The sequence below is a fragment of the Zootoca vivipara genome, chromosome 9 (assembly GCF_965207765.1).
Source record: "Zootoca vivipara chromosome 9, rZooViv2.hap1.1, whole genome shotgun sequence".
Classification (NCBI taxonomy): Eukaryota; Metazoa; Chordata; class Lepidosauria; order Squamata; family Lacertidae; genus Zootoca; species Zootoca vivipara.
In genome coordinates, this window is record NC_142592.1 from 50,929,419 (window position 1) to 50,944,544 (window position 15,126).

The 15,126-nt window shown below is 44.9% G+C and overlaps 1 protein-coding gene across 2 annotated transcripts in view; it reads right to left on the bottom strand.

The window, feature by feature from the left end:
• The window catches only part of BRAF (B-Raf proto-oncogene, serine/threonine kinase), a 50,161-nt gene extending 39,998 nt beyond the window's left edge, over positions 1-10,163 (bottom strand). For both annotated transcript variants that reach the window (XM_035126518.3, XM_035126517.3), the window contains exons 1-2: positions 10,009-10,163; positions 2,357-2,458 (exon numbers count right to left, since the gene is read on the bottom strand). In XM_035126518.3, coding sequence (XP_034982409.3) covers positions 2,357-2,458; positions 10,009-10,155 — 249 coding nt within the window. In that variant the 5' untranslated portion in view covers positions 10,156-10,163. The remainder of the gene's footprint in view (positions 1-2,356; positions 2,459-10,008) is intronic.
• Positions 10,164-15,126: the final 4,963 nt, after the last annotated feature.

The following is a 15,126-nucleotide window of genomic DNA, read 5'->3' on the forward strand; positions in this document are numbered from 1 at the left end:
TTACATCAGAAGCAGAGTAGCAAGCTATTATGGCCGTTTTGTCAATATTCCTTTCCCTTTTTTCCATCTGTTCTTCCTTTCTTTTTGACTTGCAAAATGTTTGTGCAACGTCTTAACCCAGTTTCAAGACCAAGTTTAGATATTTTCCACAACACTCCAAATCTAAAATCAGAGGGGCCATTTCTATGGATTGGTATGTTTACCAGCAACCAGCCAGAGTCTGTCTGTAGGGCTCATTGTAGCTCATCCCTCTGGAGTGAAGGGCCTTAAACCTAGAGCAGGCATCCCCAAACTTCGGCCCTCCAGATGTTTTGGATTACAATTCCCATCTTCCCCGACCACTGATCCTGTTAGCTAGGGATCATGGGAGTTGTAGGCCAAAACATCTGGAGGGCCACAGTTTGGGGATGCCTGACCTAGACTGTTACACCAATCGCCAGAGACCAGAAGAAACTGTCAGAAACACTAAAGGGATATTCAGAATTGTAGATGTAGTATCTTCTGGTTCCTGGCTGTTGACCACTATCACAAACCCAGTGGCTTATGCAAAATACAGGGAGACAGGCATAGGGAATTATTGTAATCTTATTCTGATTTGTTGAAGAAGAAGAAATTGCTTTATGCAAAAGCAGGACATCAGACAACTTGAGAAAATAAAAACAGCATCTCAGATGTAATTGCAAAAAAAGACTTGTGCATGCCTAAAATGGGTAACCTAAGGGTTGTTTCTGGTTTTCTAATAGGTGGAAAGAAATGTTTTTGAATATTGCTTGTGCAGACAGGACAACACTTAGGGTTGTACTGCATATAACAAAGTTCTGCCGAATAACCTCCGCTCACAAAACAGAGGGTAGGATCCAATTAAGTACTTCTCTTAGCACAAGAACTTCCACTTGCATAATGGAACTGCCTCTCCTCTCCACACCCCTGCCCCACACTGCCTCTGGGTGGCTGCAGGTAAAACCCAGAACAGATGATGGGCGGTGGGGCGGAACTGAAATTCCATTGTGCAGCCAAAATTCCTTGCACTAGTGGGACTACTTCCTTGGGTAACACTCAGAACCACCCCTCCCTAAGTCCACTTTAGAGGGTTGGGCAAACCCCCAGAGCAGATTTGCCTCTTTGGGCAGCCTGTGTGACAGTCCAGGAAAGATCTCATTGGTGCGTATTATTGAATAACAATCCCACCCACCCACCCTGCAAACAAACATTGAAATGGTTCAAGTCAGATGCTCCTCTCAACCATTGTTTGAAATACCATAAATAAGCCACCTACTCACACGTGCCATGCTTCCCTCTCACAGCTTCTCTCTCCTTAAGCCAGGCATCCCCAAACTTCGGCCCTCCAGATGTTTTGGACTACAATTCCCATCATCCCTGACCACTGGTCTTGTTAGCTAGGGATCATGGGAGTTGTAGGCCAAAACATCTGGAGGGCCGCAGTTTGGGAGTGCCTGCCTTAAGCTGTTCAACGCTAACCAGAGTTTGCAGGAATGTTTAACTCAACAAACTTGTCCTCAAAACCAGAAACAGAAACCATGGTCTGCTGATTCAAAATGTCAGAACAAACTATGGCTGACCGCTAAAGAAGACATGCAGAAGAGAAAAACCTCATGTGAAAGGGGAGGGCAGAACATGCGGCATATTTCCAGTCCTTTGAGCCATTGCTTTAGTGGACTCTCTCTCTCTCTCTCTCTCTCTCTCTCTCTCTCTCTCTCTCTGTGTGTGTGTGTGTGTGTGTGTGTGTGTGAGAGAGAGAGAGAGAGAGAGAGAGAGAGAGAGAGAGAGAGAGAGATTCCATTTCTTCTTTGCTGGAAACATGTTGGAGATTTTTCTTTCTTTAAAGACTGAAGAAAATCAAACACTATTTGAGATTATGTTAACAATCCTAACCTACACAACCATCCAGAAAGTGCTGCAGAGTTGTCCGCTTCTGAGACATAATATAAAATAGCCTTTTGAATGTTTAAATAGATTATGTATACTACTTCACCCTTGTCAGCTTTCATTGTCACTTGCTTAAAGGAGATAATCAGATTTGTTAAGCATGACCTCTCCTTTACAGAGCTAGGCAAAGTCCCTTTAAGCAGGCAGTACCTGTACAATGGCTACAATGAGGACTGTGTGACAATGGATTTAAATCCCACCGCCCAAGGTGATCTTATAACAAGGTGTTTCAATTTTTCACAGAGCAGGTGAATATTCGTGTGTGTGTGTGTGTGTGTGTGTGTGTATAAATGTTAAGCAAAACTACATTAAGAAATACTTTAAACAACTAAAACCATTTCCTGGTCTCCTAACCAATAGATACTTTATTTCATAACCAGATATGGAACACCTGCAACTCAGCACTTACCTCTAGGTATATAGAAGGTGGATTATGCTCTCCTCCAAACTTGTCCAGCAGGGCTTCTATGTGTTCTTGTGTTAATTTAATCATTTGTTTTATATTCCACACCTAAAAATAAACAGGCATATGTTTCAAAAAAAGCCTGACCAAGCACGTTGGAAAGTTTTAAGCCCATAGTTGATGCACCTCAGAGAAATGCTGAAGGTCAGTTCACCTTTGATACAGTTAGCACTCCTCTCTGCAGGCAAAGGTGCAGGTCTATCTGTTCCTACTGGTACATGACACATGCAACACTCAATTCACAGCATCGACCCTGCCTTCCTCTGGCTCACAGAAATGAATCCAGCAAAGAACTACAGGCTGTGGAGTGCGGGTCTGTGCACACCCACCACAGAGCGTGCAAAATGAATGTGTGATACAGGTGGCCCATGTGCAAACCTGTCAAAATAACACATCCCAGCATCCCAGAGATTCCCAGTAAGGTATCATTAAAAGTTTACACTACTCTACACTAAGCATGAAACTATTTATAGAAGACACACAAGGGTAACAGTAACAGTTAGCCAGAAGCCAACACCTAAGAATTTAAATACTTCCTCCTGTAAAAAAAGAAAGAAAGAAAGAAAAGCTACAGTACATTTATCACCTCACAGACTTAGCCATCTGTCTGTGGAAAACAGTGCTAGTCAGCTTCACCCAGGAACCAACGTGACTGCTTGAAAAGATTTCCCCCTCTTCAACCGTAACCAAAACCTAAGCGTTATTACACTGCAAAATTCTACATCGAGTTTATATTGCAGAACTAAATTATGAAGGCTTGGGTTCTTTAGACAAGAGCATTGGGGAGACCCCTAAGTACCCTTCCCTCACAAATAATGCAGTATGAATTCAATTCTATACAGCTGCTTTCTCCATGCAAGTTACAAGGATCTGGATATTTATACTGCAAACCCCATGAATTCATTGTTGAACTTCATAGTGAAATGTTGGCAAGACCTAAGGAAGGCTGTTATGTAACATTGTGAATGAGCCCATTTTTAAGGCAAGGCTCAATGGGCACAAATCATACTTAGAGAAGCAAGAATGCTATGAAACCAGTGGGTGATCATTTAAATCTTCATGAACACGTTAAGAGTTGCAGACCTAAGTTGCAGACCTTAGAGTTACCGTTCTTAGGATGCATGGAATGTGAAACAGTGGAACAGGAGTTTACAAAGAAATTGGACCGTATTAACAAATGGCTTAACAAAGAATATGATTTATTTTTCCACTATAAAAATTCCGCGTAACTTAACTCGATTACCTATCACTCTAAGAACTTTGTAATGTTTTACTCTTAGGTCAGGCTTCCAACTGACTTTTCCATGTTACTTTCAGTTCCAACTTATTATCTGTCACCATCAAAGGTTTAAGCCATTTTATAATAAAAAGCTTCTAGAAAAGTTAGTCTCAAATGCACCCTTCTATGTATTATAACATGTGAGAAGACTACACCTACAGGCCTACACGCAAGGTGCTAACCTCAAGTGTTACCTTTGGTGAGGGAACATCTGTTCCCGCTTCATAAAAATACAACTACTAACGAGGTAAGCGTGTGAAAAGGTATCAATACTAATATAGAACAAAGCTTCGATTAATAAAGCTACTTCCTGTGATTCTAAAATCAGGTGGTGAGAAATGGGAGCCAAAGCAGGACCACTGAGAAACAAGAGGAAGGCATCAGCACACCCTGGTTTGGAAGGTGTGCTGAGCACCCTGGGGTTTGGAGAAGTAGAAAAGCTCTTAAAACCAAAACCAAAACCAAGAGGGTGAGCTCAATGAGGACTGAGCATGCTCAGCAGGCATGAAATGGCGAGTATCAGCTGCAAAATGAAGTGGAAAACTAAGAGAGGGAAGGTGGATATTGGAGGATATGAGTAGATATGACACAACATACACAGCAGCACGTCTGTTAAAAGACAATGATATGTTTAAAAGTTTTGTTGCAAATCCAACTTGTACCATTTAAAAAGCTTGTGTCTTTTAACTCCCCATTCTAAAAAACAAAAACAAGAAAACTGGTATTCCAAAGGTTGATGAAGATGCTCAAACTTACAATCGACAAAAGGAGAGGACAGCCAGTAAGACTGAGCATCTGCACATTCTTATTCTTTACACCTGGCCTGAAGAGGGTTTTCTGGACTGCCCACAGCAATCATGACAGGACACCATGCCTTAGCTCTCTATGACTTTGTGGGTAGAATATGCAAGTGCTGACATAACATATGCACACCCCACAACAGAATGCAGAACACCACAATGCGTATAAACTCAGAAGTCCCATTGAAACTCATGTATTTTGCATCAGCTGAAGTTTTCGCATTCCAAAAGCAGTCCCCTGTAGAGTGTGTTACAGTAACTCAACATGACATAAATGTGTGAGAATCTCACAAGCCTGCTGCCTTTTCTGGGAAGGGGCAAAGTTGGCACATCAGCATACACTCCAGAGCATACATCCATGCCCCTAGGTATCCAGGAGCACCAGATTTTTCAAGTGAGCACAACTCCTTCTCAATATAAGCTAGAACCTTTCCACTGGATCAGCACTTTTGCAGCACTAGAACACTTTTGTCATGTCTGGATAAAGTCCCAATTCCATTACAAACCTGAATTGTTTCACAGACAACATTTTTTTTCCTGTGACCCAACTATGCTTCCTTCAAATAAAGGGCTCAGAAAATCTGAATGCAAGTATTTCAATTACAGCAACTAAAAAAGCACAATATAAACATCTACAATAAAAACATAGTCACTGCTTACAGCATTTTCTTATAGAATTAGAAGAAAGTATTCACTTTTAAGAGATCAATTAAAATCAGTGGCCACCATTCTTAGGAAGCATTCATGGAGCAGATTCACAAGTGAATACTGTCAGTTGCGTAACTCTAATCCTTCCAAAATAGGGTCAATTTAAAAGTGAACAAAAGTGTTAATATTCATATATGTTCTGTTCTCTGTATTAAAATGCAGAGTCAGTGAGTGATACAGCTCATCTAATTTTTTATTACGGTGAACTACCGGGTAGGTTATATTTTTTTAACTGACAAGATTGATTTTAAACCTGAACAAAATTGAATTGTTCGGAGTCTGCGAACTGACTTTTTTTTTATTAAGCACTATCCAACTCTTTCACTAGTAAAGAAGACTTTCCCTGTCTGATATCACTGCATAAAATAAATGTATGATGTACATTATGATGTACATCATAACAGTACATATTATTATTATTATTATTTACTAAAGCTCTGCAATTAATTGGGAAAATATGCAGGGACCTTCCTAGCCCCCCAGCAAGGTTGATTATAGTCACCTTGCATTTCTTTCCAAAAAATCCTACATTAGCTTTTCAAGCTGAGTTGGCAAACTATGTCATTTTCAATTTACAACTTTGCTAGAGTGCCCGGACATTCTTCAGGTTGCTTGCAGGCAGTTTATCAATCTTCAACACTTGCCTGTTTGCACCCATTGATCCATTTCCAGTTGCACTCTCTTTTAGGCATCAAAAGTAACCACAACACCCAGGCTGCCTGCACAATTTATAACCCACTAAATCGAATGAAGTCTACCAGCTCTGTCTAGCAGCTTAGTGAGGGCAGGGGACTTAATAAGCAAAGCCTGGCTTTGCTGACAATTTGGGGGTACAGAAAAAGGGGAATATGGCAACCACTCGACAGGCCGGATTACATGACTGGAGACTGCAGTCTGGTGGATCATTAGCCATATGAGTCTGTCATAGATTTTTTTAACCTTTATAGACCACAACCAAAGTGCCAGATTAAAACTACATTTCATGCTATCCAGCGAAGACGCCCTATTGATTAAGCACGCCAAATTCCAGACACATAACATAAGCCTAAGGTTTCATAGAGAGAACAAAATCGGCTGGAATCATATGCATGATCAAAATCAACAACTGCATCCTTACCCGCTGTCCAAACAATCCATCTCCAGCATCAAAACAAAAGCTTAGCTGAACTTTCTTGAAAGGCAAAATAAGGAGACAGAAAATTCACAGCATTTCCATTTACCGTAATTATCCTTAACTCAAGAGTTTCAAAAGAACTGCAACTAGACTACAATAAGCATATTTTCCTAATGATCTGCTGAACAGCTAAGTGTGCAAGACTAAGGAAGATAGCCACAAAAGATAGGTGCATTGATTGCTATCAATCTACCACTGTATATTCTCACTTTTTTCTTTCTAAATATATTTATCTGCCGACATAATATCCTGGATTACAACAGTGATTATTGTTACTTAATGCTTACTTATAATCTTATAAAAACCTCTAAAGAAGGGGAGTCCACAACATCCCAAGGCAATCTGTTCCACTGTCGAACAGCTCTTACTGTCAGAAGGTTGCCATCCCTGCCAAAAAATGCTCATAGTTTATCCTTCAGACAAAAAAAATGTGCTCTGTCCACTGTGGCTCCCCTTGCCGGTCTCATGACAAAACACAAAAGGGAAATTATAAAGTGTGAAGACACGATTATTATCTCAAAAGACTAAAACTGAGTCATCCAGTAAATATTATTAGTGGCAGGATCAGGTCAATGAGGAGTATAAATTCACACAACACATAATTAAAGAATTCATGCAAGATGTGGTATTGATAACTAGTTTAGACAACTTTAAAAAAGATTATTCTCAAGCCATTGGTCATTGTCAGAGACAGAATAGCACTGGGCTGTAAGGCCCTTTGATCTGACCTAGCCATATATATTCATATGCAAAGGCCCTATTTCTTAAACAGCAACAGAGCACCTATTCATCAGTATGCAAACTGCTACGGCCAAGTATTTACTTGCATTCATGCATACAGTATATTAATGCATGGATTAGAGCGCTTACTTCAGAGGAGCTGTTTTCCGTGTGCAATATAAGGCATTTCCGTATACCAAGTCAGACCATTGGTCCATGTAGTGTAGTACTCTTAACAATGAATGACAGACACTCATCAGTGTTCTAGAAAGAAGTCTTTCTCTGCCCTACCTGGAGATGCCAGCGATTGAAGCTGTGATTGTTTGAAGTCAAAGCATGTGCTTTACCACTGGGCTACAGCCCTTCCTTTTGAAAGCTTCAGATTTCTTTCCAAAGCCTAGTAAGCTAATAGTAATGCTTAGCATTTAGATAGTATTTTAGAGTGGTTTAAAGGATTTCACATACATTATCTTGTTGGAATCCTTAAAACAATGATGTCGTAAGTTAGGTCAGTATTACTATTACCATTACCATGTTACAGTTTGGGGATTTGCATGTGAAGGGAGGCCAGGATATAAGGTAGCTATGGCAGAGGAGAGATACAGAATGGGTCATCCTGATTTACAGCTCAGCCTCTTACAGCATAATCCTAACCATAGATATTCAGAGGTAAGTCCTATTGTATTCAATGGGGCTTACTCTCAGGTTAGCAAGGGCAGGAGTACAATCTTGGTCACTACACTACACTACATCAGCTCTTTCTATTTACTACATTTGCAAGCAGATCTAGTGAAGAGAAATTTATATCTTCCTTCAAAATTCATTGCAGTTACAGAAAGAAAAAGAGAATAAAACATGGTGTGTGTTGCCCATCTGTACTAGCTACAATTTATTGATATGGTGACCAACAGGAGACACCTATGGCTGCAATCATAAACCAACTTACCAGAGGTTGGCCCACTGAATACTACAAGTCCGACAGGAGATGTCTTCTCTAAATGCCAGGTGTACAACAAATAATTATGTAAAGTATAATAAAAAAATTCCTTCATTAGCACCTTAAAGACCAACTAAGTTTTTATTTTGGTATGAGCTTTCGTGTGCATGCACACTTCATCAGATACCACTTCTGACGAAGTGTGCATGCACACAAAAGCTCATACCAAAATAAAAACTTAGTTGGTCTTTAAGGTGCTAATGAAGGAATTTTTTTATTTTGCTTCGACCCAGACCAACATGGCTACCTACCTGTATGTAAAGTATGTAAGAGAAAAGTGTAAATTGTTGCAATACCTAACAAACTGTGCCAAGTTTAAGAATATATCATCTTGCCCTACAGAACCATAGCATCAGCCTGGTGTTTGTTTGATGTGTTGAGAGGACATGAGCTTGAAACTCTATTAACTGGGGAGAAATCACACATACAGACTTGAACTTAATCCTTATGTCTTGCCAACCATAGTTGACAATGCGACACAGAATCTACACTGGCTTCCAATCTGTAAGACAACAGAAAAGAGACTGATAAGCATTGAACGTGGGAATCACGCTAAACAGATATGCAGAAAGCAAGCACTACCTAGCAAACTGAATAAGCCATGTATGCATGTATCTTCTAATCATGTGTACTCCTAATACACCCCTTCCACCCCCCAAAAAAATCCTGCAAGCTATTTTAGGAGTAATTACTTATAGAAGACAGGAACCATGTCTTACTTACACTTGGGTTTTTTGGGTTTTTTTGTTTTAAAAAAAAGCAGCCTCACTGATTTGTGCATATTTCTGCACTGGAGTCTGAGTACTGAAAATTATCTGTCACTGCCACTACCTCCCCCCAAAAGTATGCAAATGCCAAGAGCCTAGCAAAGCCCACAGCCCTACCCCATCCGTGCCAAGGTGCTGTTCACAGAGCACATGTGACCGTGTTTGTTTTTAATAATATTGATGCAATCTGCTGGGAGCTTTTAATACTGCTTGGCTTAAAGGGTGGCAACCCAACCCTCATAACTCAGCTCCACAAAATTGTCCCTCTCGAAGCACAGGCGCCCAACTCTCTCCCCCCCACCCCAATACAGACAGCGAGATAAAAACAAACAAAAGGTGCCCCGTTTTCTCCCAGCACTCGCGGAATTAACTCCCTTGGCCTTCCGCGGCCACGCAACTGGGGCCCGAGGGAGTCCCTACTACACTTGTGGGGAGAAGGGGGAATTGGGGGGGGGGTGTGGAGAGCTGACGAAGTGTTGCTCCAGTTCCATTAACCCTTGGCAGGCAACTGCTGTTGACGACCGTGCAGTTCGGGAGAACCAGAGACAAGGAGGGAAAGAAGCGGAGGAAGAAGGGAAGCAGAAATCCCAGGCACTGCCTCCCCTGTGCAAACCGAGGGAGCGACCAGACAAGGCCTCAGAGCCAAGCCAAGGGAATTTGGGACGGGATGGGGACCCGAGGGGGACGGGAAGAGCCGCCCTGCTGGGGGACCTGCCGTCGACCTCAAACCGCCCCCCCCATCCCTCCTGGGCTTGCCAACCTCACCGCCGGCACTGCAGCTGGAGAGGCGAAGGGGGCCGGGTTCTCCTCCGCGACGGGGATAAACTTCACCTGCTGCCAGAGAAAGAGGAGGAGGAGGCGGCTTTGGCTGGCCACCCCCGAACCTCAACCCGCCGCCCGGCTTCACGGTTTCCCTTTGGCCCCGTCGCCTTGGCACGGGGAGAGGCGGCCCGCGGGGCCTGATCCACCTGTCTCCCAGCCACCCGATCTGCCTCCCCCTGCCCGGTGCCGGGCCTAAGCCTCCAGCGGGAGCCCCTCGCCGGACCCTCCGCAGGGAAACGGGAGGAGGGCGAGGAGGGAAAGGGGGCGCCGTAGGATGCCAGGCAGGCCTCCCAACCCCCTCCTCCCCCCTCCCCACACGGCCGGGCCTCACCTCCTCCGGGATGGCGGGGTCTCCCCCTGCGCTGCCGCTGCCCCCCGGGTAGCAGGCCCCGGGCGGCTGCGGCGGCGACTCGGGCTCCATGTCCCCGTTGAAGAGCGAGGCCCCCTCGGCGCTGTTGCTGTTGCTCAGCGCCGCCATCTTGGATCGAAGCGCTGAGGAGGGGGAGGGGGGCAGGAGGGGGGAGGAGGATAAGGAGGGGGGCGGAGGGCAGGGGGAGCCGTGTCGCCCCTGACGACCCGGCCGCCCCCAACCGCGACCCGTAGCGGAAGAAGGGGGGTGGGACTGGAGGGGGGAGAAAAAGGAGCGAGGGGTGGGTCGGTGGGCAGCAGTAGCAGCAAAATTCCCCGAGAGAGTTTTCCAGGCGGCCAGCGGCGGCCGTACGTCACACCTCGGGCGTGACGTCACCCAGAATCGCCGCGTCGCCACTGCGCATGCCTGGGAGGACGTCACCGGGAAATACCCTGACGTCACGGCGCGACACCCCCTCCTCCTCGAGCGTCACCTAGGGAACCCGGAGGGCGCGGAACTGCATCGCCACGCCTCCTCTTAGACCTCCCTCTTGCTGCCTCGCCGCCTCGATTGTTGTTACTATTACAGTATTATAATAAAATGCACTCTTGTTTTCATGGCTCCTTGGTTTCTTTTTTGGGTTTTTTTTTCCTATCGCCAGGTACGCATTTGTGCATTTAAAGGCAAGCTATGTTAGTATCGCTTTGCAATGCTGCTGCCCAATATGAATACTGTACTGTAGTATTAATCTCAATAAATATTAGCGTTAGTATCAATATCAGTTGTTAATAATAATAAACAAAACAATACTACCCAAAGAATATAAATGGTTTGGGAACCATATACTGTACTCAAAGCTGGTCTTTCCTGTTGTGCCCTGAAATCATAATTATTTCCCCATGTAGAATGTCTCCAATGCACCTCTGTGAGAGAGATCGAATTCACCGATTTTTCAGAACATCTTCCACGCTAGCAGACAGATCTCTAGTGCACACATACACATGTGTAAGAGATATATGAAGAAAACAGTAAACTACACATATCTGAAACTAAATATTTTGCTTTCCTGAGTAAGTTGGTTGCGATTTCAAATTGTGAGCCAATTTTAAGAATTCTCAGGATGGACTCATTTGGATTGTGGTGGGATATCAGAGTGTGTCAGATATAGGCTATTCTAATATCCTTGATTTTGATGGGTGCTTCAAGTGAAATATCTCCAAATAAGAGAGATTGTAGCGTTCAGGATTAAAATATTTTGAAAGAATTTGAAGGGGAGGGGCCTACTAGAAACTTATTAAACCTGATAGGAATGATAATGGTTATCTACAATCTGACTCCACAGAGCTTCAAAATGATTAGCCTATGTTTACAGAGCGATCAAATACCGGTAGCTGCACATCATATCATTCCAGTGCTCAACAGCGCATTTATTTATTAAGTGAGCTCCTGGTTATGTTAAAAATGGAGATAAAGACATGTGTAATCATATGTGGAGGTCAAAGTAGTGTTTTAGAATATTAGTAACAGAAATATTGAAATGGACACTTGGATCCAGGGCTGGCACAATACATTGTGGCACTGGAAGCGAACTGCCCTACCCCAATTCAGTGAGATAAGGCTAATGGTGTGAAAGAAATTTTGTTTTATCTGGGGAAAATACAAAACCAGACTTCTAAAAACAACTGCAATAGTACACACCACTCTGTAGTCCTCCCGCCCCCCCAATAAAGCCCCCAGAATAATGTAATCTAACCTGACTAAACTAGGACATTAAACAGAAGTGCTAAATCGTCCCCACCAAGCCTGTCCAAAGCACATAGTTACTCAGTAGCTCTGGCTGTGGAATACATTAAACCAGACAAGTATCTATGGTCATTTCAACAGAACTGCGCAACACACACACAACCCGAGGGTACGCACTGCAGCCATAACCACCAGAGGCAACACATGCATCCCTCCTCCTCCTCCTCCCAGGGGCGTAGCCAGGATGAAAATCAGGGGGCAAGGGGCGGGGCCAAGGGGCGGGGCCAAGGGGCGGGGGCGGGGCCACATCGGAGCAGCCCAAAATCGGGCTGCTCCGACTCCCTCCTCCCCCTCCGCGATAGGAAGGGACGAGGGGGAGCCAGGATCAGCCCGAAATCGGGCTGCTCCGACTCCCTCCTCCCCCTCCGTGATAGGAAGGGACGAGGGGGAGCCAGGATCAGCCCGAAATCGGGCTGCTCCGACTCCCTCCTCCCCCTCCGCGATAGGAAGGGACGAGGGGGAGCCAGGATCAGCCCGAAATCGGGCTGCTCCGACTCCCTCCTCCCCCTCCACGATCGGAAGGGACAAGGGGGAGCCAGGATCAGCCCGAAATCGGGCTGCTCCGATCCCCTCCTCCCCCTCTGCAATCGCTGGGGCAGGTGGAGGGAAAGCCCCAGAGCCGCGCAAAGCGGTTGCCTGGCTTTCCCTCCGCCCGCCCCACAGCCAGCCGGCTAGAAGGGACGTCTCCCTTCTCCCTTGCTGGCTGTGGGGCGGAGGGAGGGAAAGCCAGCCAAACGCTTTGCGCGGCTCTGGTGCTTTCCCGGCCCCCGCCCCACAGCCAGCCAGGGAGAAGGGAGACGGCACTGGGCGGGCAGTGGGGCAGGCTGGCCAGTGGCCCTGCTTCTAGGGGGGGCAATTGCCCCCTCCTGCCCCCCCTGCCTACGCCCATGCCTCCTCCTCCGGCAATCACTCATAGCCAAGTAAGATTGTCTTCCATAAACATGGTTTTAACAATGAGTCCGTAAGTGACCGTGGAGGCCAATTCTGGATCCACACGTCCTTCCACAGTGGGGACATTGGTTTCTGGGTGGGAGTTGATCACTGTGGATTTGCCAAGCGTGCCTTCCTCTTAGCATGTTGCTCCCTTGCGTCCTGAGTTTGAGTTTCTTCAAAGCCCATGACATCTTTGGTAAAGGCTGTTCTCCAACTGGAGTGCTCACAGGCCAGCATTTCCCAGTTGCAAGTGTTTATACTATATTTTTTAAGATTTGCCTTGAGACAGTCTTTGAACCTCTTTTGTTAACCATCAGCATTACACTTTCCATTTTTAAGTTTGGAATAGAGTAGTTGCTTTGGAAGACGATCATCAGGCACCCACACAATATGACCAGTCAAACGCAGTTGATGTTGAAGAATCATGGCTTCAACATTGGTGATCTTTGCTTCTTCCAGTATACTGAAATTAGTTTGCCTGTCTTCCCAAGTGATGTGTAAAATTTTTCGGAGACACCGTTGATGGAATGTCTATGCATGCCCTAGGGCACATTGCTTCCCCCAAGGAATCCTGGGAACTGTGGTTTTATAACGGTGTTGAGAAGATCATCACAAAGCCACAATTCCTGGTACCCTTATCAGACTACAATTCCCAGGATTCTTTGGGGGAGGTCAGCTGCTTTAAATGTATGGTGTGGGGTGATAGGGCCCACAAAAGTGTGGGTGTGGGTGATGGGAAGCCCACAAAAGCACTCCACCCACTTGAGATTCCCAGCAACTGGCATGCAGAGGCATACTGTCTCAAAGCTGCTAAAAGATCGCGGATTAATACAATCCAATCTTGTGTTTAGAAGAAGACAGAGCCAATACCAGGGGTAGAAGAAGGGATGGCTCATTTCATTCCACCACCTGAGGCAAAACAGAAAAGTGTTACCCTGTGTGTGTGCCAAACACCATGCAACGCACACACACGCACACACAACGTTGCTGCCTGCACCAAAGTCTCACTTACTGGGGTTGTGTGGCTTTGGCATCCAGGTTCTGGCGAAATCATGCAAAAGCCATCTGAGATAGCACAGAAGGCTCCAGAGGCATCACACGACGTTTCCGAGACCCCACTAAGTGAGATGCTCTCATTTTTATGTTGCTGCACCTGACTACCCGATTGCTTTCCCTGTGCCTGCAACCCCACAAACTCCTCTTCATTGAAGTCGTCATCTGACATGTTCTGTCATCTGCACATGCACAACAGATGTCTGAAATGTTTGCACCTTGGCTTAATCACAGATTATGTTTTCAGAGCAGTTGATTTGAGGGAAAGCACATCAAACGCCGGTTATTTTTCAAGAAACTGCAGGATACCTATGGATTGTGGCCAATACCATGTGTCCTCATCTTCAAGCAGCAGTGCTGGGAGTGTACTGGAGCCAGATTAAATGGCAATGTGTAGACAGCTGTAGTTTAGTACCTCATATTTCTGATTTCTCCGTCTCTCTTGTAGTGTTTGAAGTGGAAATCACTCAGCCACAGATGACTTCTGGAGTTCATGCATTAACTGCTTGGGAGAGATCTATAGATCTCTTTCCGAGTTACAGTACAGTAGAGAATGGTGTGTGGACCACTCAAGTGTGTGAAAGCGTAACCAATCTTTTCAGTGACCCTCAAAGTAGTCCAGCATATGTTCCAATTCAGGTACTTGTGTGACAGCAGTTACAAATGATTGACTGACTGATGGTTGAACACAAAGGTGAAATTGGGCTTCTTGAACCAGCCATTTCTTTCCGCTATTCGGATTCCCCCCCCCTCCATGAAGAGGCATAACCTGAAAACATCCAATGATAAAATAAAATAAAATTAATGTTTCCTGCCAAGATACAATTTCATGCTGGGTCCAGACTCTTTGCCAATAATTTTAGTAGGTCATAGGAGAATTTTTTATTTTGTTTGTACCACAGTGCACCTAACAAAACCACGGTCATATTGAAATACAACAGACTCACTCGATCCTTATAGCAAGTCAACTGCTTCACTGCAAATTGTTCAGTGTAGCATTTCTTATATTATGTGATACATCTGGACACATGACAGTTTCCATTCCCTATCATGTTGTTGTTGTTGTTGTTTAGTCGTTTAGTCGTGTCCGACTCTTTGTGACCCCATGGGCTATAGCACGCCAGGCACTCCTGTCTTGCACTGCCTCCCACAGTTTGGTCAAACTCATGTTCGTAGCTTCGAGAACACTGTCCAACCATCTCGTCCTCTGTCATCCCCTTCTCCTTGTGCCCTCAATCTTTCCCAACATCAGGGTCTTTTCCAGGGAGTCTTCTCTTCTCATGAGGTGGCCAAAGTATTGGAGTCTCAGCT